Source organism: Canariomyces notabilis, assembly GCF_033297395.1.
Source record: "Canariomyces notabilis strain CBS 508.74 unplaced genomic scaffold N656scaffold_9, whole genome shotgun sequence".
NCBI lineage: Eukaryota > Fungi > Ascomycota > Sordariomycetes > Sordariales > Chaetomiaceae > Canariomyces > Canariomyces notabilis.
In genome coordinates this window covers 713,632-716,298 of record NW_027041831.1, presented here as the reverse complement: position 1 = coordinate 716,298, position 2,667 = coordinate 713,632, and the positions used below count along the sequence as shown (strand labels likewise).

Here is a 2,667-nt window from a genome sequence, read left to right as displayed (position 1 = left end):
TTGGGCTCGCCCTTCCTAGCTGATCCGGTAGCGCGCTCGAAATGACGTATAGATTCTGGCATTGGCGAGCGAATCGCCGGCGCAAGCGTGATCCGCCGCAAGAAACAAGCCGAAATCCGACTCCGTCCAATCCTCCGTCAGACGCCAACACGGACCCTAGTCCGTTCGAGAGTCCCCCGATCCCCTCTTTTCCAGACGGAGTGAAGGTCCTGCATGACTGCCCCGACGCCGCAGTCGACATCTGCTTTGTCCACGGTTTGACCGGGAACCGGGAGAGTACCTGGACCGCTCGTGGGCAGTCCGCGCCCTGGCCGAAGACCCTCCTCCCGTCGAAGCTCAGTGGAGCCCGCATACTCACGTACGGCTACGACGCATATATCGTGCGAAAGGCGGTTGCAGGATCAAACCGGCTGATTGACCACGCTACGAACCTTCTGAACGACTTGACGACAGACAGAGTCTGCTGCAATGCGTCCTCTCGTCCCATCATATTCGTCGTCCACAGCCTGGGTGGCCTTGTCTGCAAACAGGCTGTTCTGCTCTCGCGGAATAATCCAGAGACCCATCTTCGGGGTATATTCGACTGCACCATAGGCATCGCCTTCATAGGCACTCCTCATAGAGGGGCCTGGATGGCCGACTGGGGCAAGATCTCGGCTTCGGCTCTTGGCCTTGTGAAGTCAGTCAACAAGTCGCTATTCGAGATCTTGCAGACAGACAACCAGGCCCTCGAGCTCATTCAAGCCAACTTCTGGTCAATGATACGGGAACGGCAGAAAGCTGGCCAACCCCCAGAGGTCACATGCTTCGTTGAGGAACTGCCTTTGCCTAGGGTCGGGAGAGTCGTCTCGAAGGAATCCGCGACTCTTGAGGGCTACAATTCCATTACCATCCACGCCAACCACAGGGACATGGTCAGGTTTGCCTCTGCAGAGGAGAACGGATTCAAGAGGCTGCTGGGAGAGCTGGTCCGATGGGAACGGCAAGTCGGTAAGGACAACTAGCAGTTTTTGCGAGAATCATACACTGGGCTAAATCTGCTTTTAAGGGCAAACCCTATCCCAAACTGCGCAAGATTGCCCCAAATCGCTAGCCTTTCCGCGAATGCATAATCGCTCCTATGACATTGGCAGCGCCGTCGAGCGCCGGAAGAACTGTGAGTTAACCATCTCCTTTGAGCGGGCTGCCACGGCTAGGTTCCTGCTAACATGGTGAAGCACCTGACGAGCGGCACTGGATCGTCCCATTCGGGCGTAACAAGGAATTCGTCGGCCGTGAAGCGATTCTCCAGGACCTCCTGGGGAGGATCCCTCCTAGTGTAGATGAAGGTGACTGCCAGCGGACTGCAATCGAAGGCCTAGGTGGGGTCGGAAAGACGCAGATCGCACTCGAGGCCGCTTTTCGTGTCGGCGACGCGTATCCGGACTGCTCAGTTTTTTGGGTCCCCGCTGTGGATGCCACCAGTTTTGAGAACGCATACCGCGCTATCGGCCAGCAGCTCAAGGTACCCGGGATCGACGAGGAGAAGGCAGATTCCAAGGCACTTGTCAAGACAGTTTTGAGTTGTGAAAGCTCGGGCAGCTGGCTTTTGGTCGTTGACAACGCTGATGATATAAAGCTCTTTGGTGACACAGACCTCGCCGACTATCTTCCATTCAGCCGGAAAGGATCTATTCTGTTTACAACGCGGAATCACGAAGTTGCGGTAGAGCTAGTCGAGTCTGAGCGTCGCATCATCCCAGTTGAAGAAATGAGCAGAGACGAAGCCCTTGAGCTGTTGCAGAAAGGGTTGAAGGGGAATCAGATAGGCGATGTGGCAAGCACTGATGCGCTGCTGGGATTTCTTTGCAATCTCCCCCTAGCAATACGGCAGGCCTCTGCTTATATGGGCAAGAAGCAGATTTCGACTACACAATACCTTGAGCTATGCAACTCCAGTGACGAGGAAACGATCGAGCTGTTAAGCCGGGACTTTGAGGACCGACATCGATATAAGGACATCCAAAACCCTGTCGCCACAACTTGGCTGATTTCGTTCCAGCACATCTCAGAGCACGACCCGCTGGCAGCAGACTACCTCAGGTTTATGTGCTTCCTAGCTGGGAAGAATATTCCGCAATCTGTGCTGCCGCCGTCCGGGAGGCTAAAGACTATCGATGCACTTGGGACCCTAAAGGCATACGCATTCATCTCCCAACACAAGGAGTCCGATTCTTACGACATCCATCCGCTAGTTCAATTATCGATGCTATGTTGGTTAGCTCAAAGTGGAGAGCAGGGGGAATGGGCCGCCAAAGTACTACAACGGCTTGCAGACGTGTTTCCTGTTCCAAAACACAAAAACAGAGAAGAATGGATAGGGTATCTTCCGCATACACAGCACGCTCTTGAGTTGCGGAAGGGTACAGAAGACGGGGACGCACTGACTGGTCTTCTATCTAGGGTAGGTAATAGTTTTCACCAGTTAGGAAAATATAAAGATGCGGAACGGATGCATCGGCAGGCATTGGGGTTGAGGGAAAAGGTATTGGGCAAGGAGCATCCATCTACACTTACCAGCATGAACAACCTTGCGAGTGTACTTAACAGCCAGGGGAAGTACAAAGAGGCCGAGCGGATACACCGGCAGGCATTGGGGTTGAGGGAAAAGGTATTGGGCAAGGAGCA

The 2,667-nt window shown here is 54.2% G+C and overlaps 2 protein-coding genes across 2 annotated transcripts in view; both read left to right on the top strand.

Moving 5' to 3' along the window:
• Positions 1-41: 41 nt before the first annotated feature.
• Positions 42-1,004, top strand: N656DRAFT_789252 (uncharacterized protein; the record flags this gene model as incomplete). Its single annotated transcript, XM_064816772.1, has 1 exon — positions 42-1,004. The coding sequence occupies one exon, from the start codon at positions 42-44 to the stop codon at positions 1,002-1,004; it is 963 nt and encodes a 320-aa protein (XP_064670784.1).
• Positions 1,005-1,104: 100 nt separating this feature from the next.
• N656DRAFT_789251 (uncharacterized protein) overlaps positions 1,105-2,667 on the top strand; it is a gene marked incomplete at both ends in the record, with an annotated part of 2,652 nt that continues 1,089 nt past the window's right edge. Inside the window, 2 exons of the mRNA XM_064816771.1 lie at positions 1,105-1,156; positions 1,218-2,637. Of these exons, the coding sequence (XP_064670783.1) occupies positions 1,105-1,156; positions 1,218-2,637 (1,472 nt within the window). The remainder of the gene's footprint in view (positions 1,157-1,217; positions 2,638-2,667) is intronic.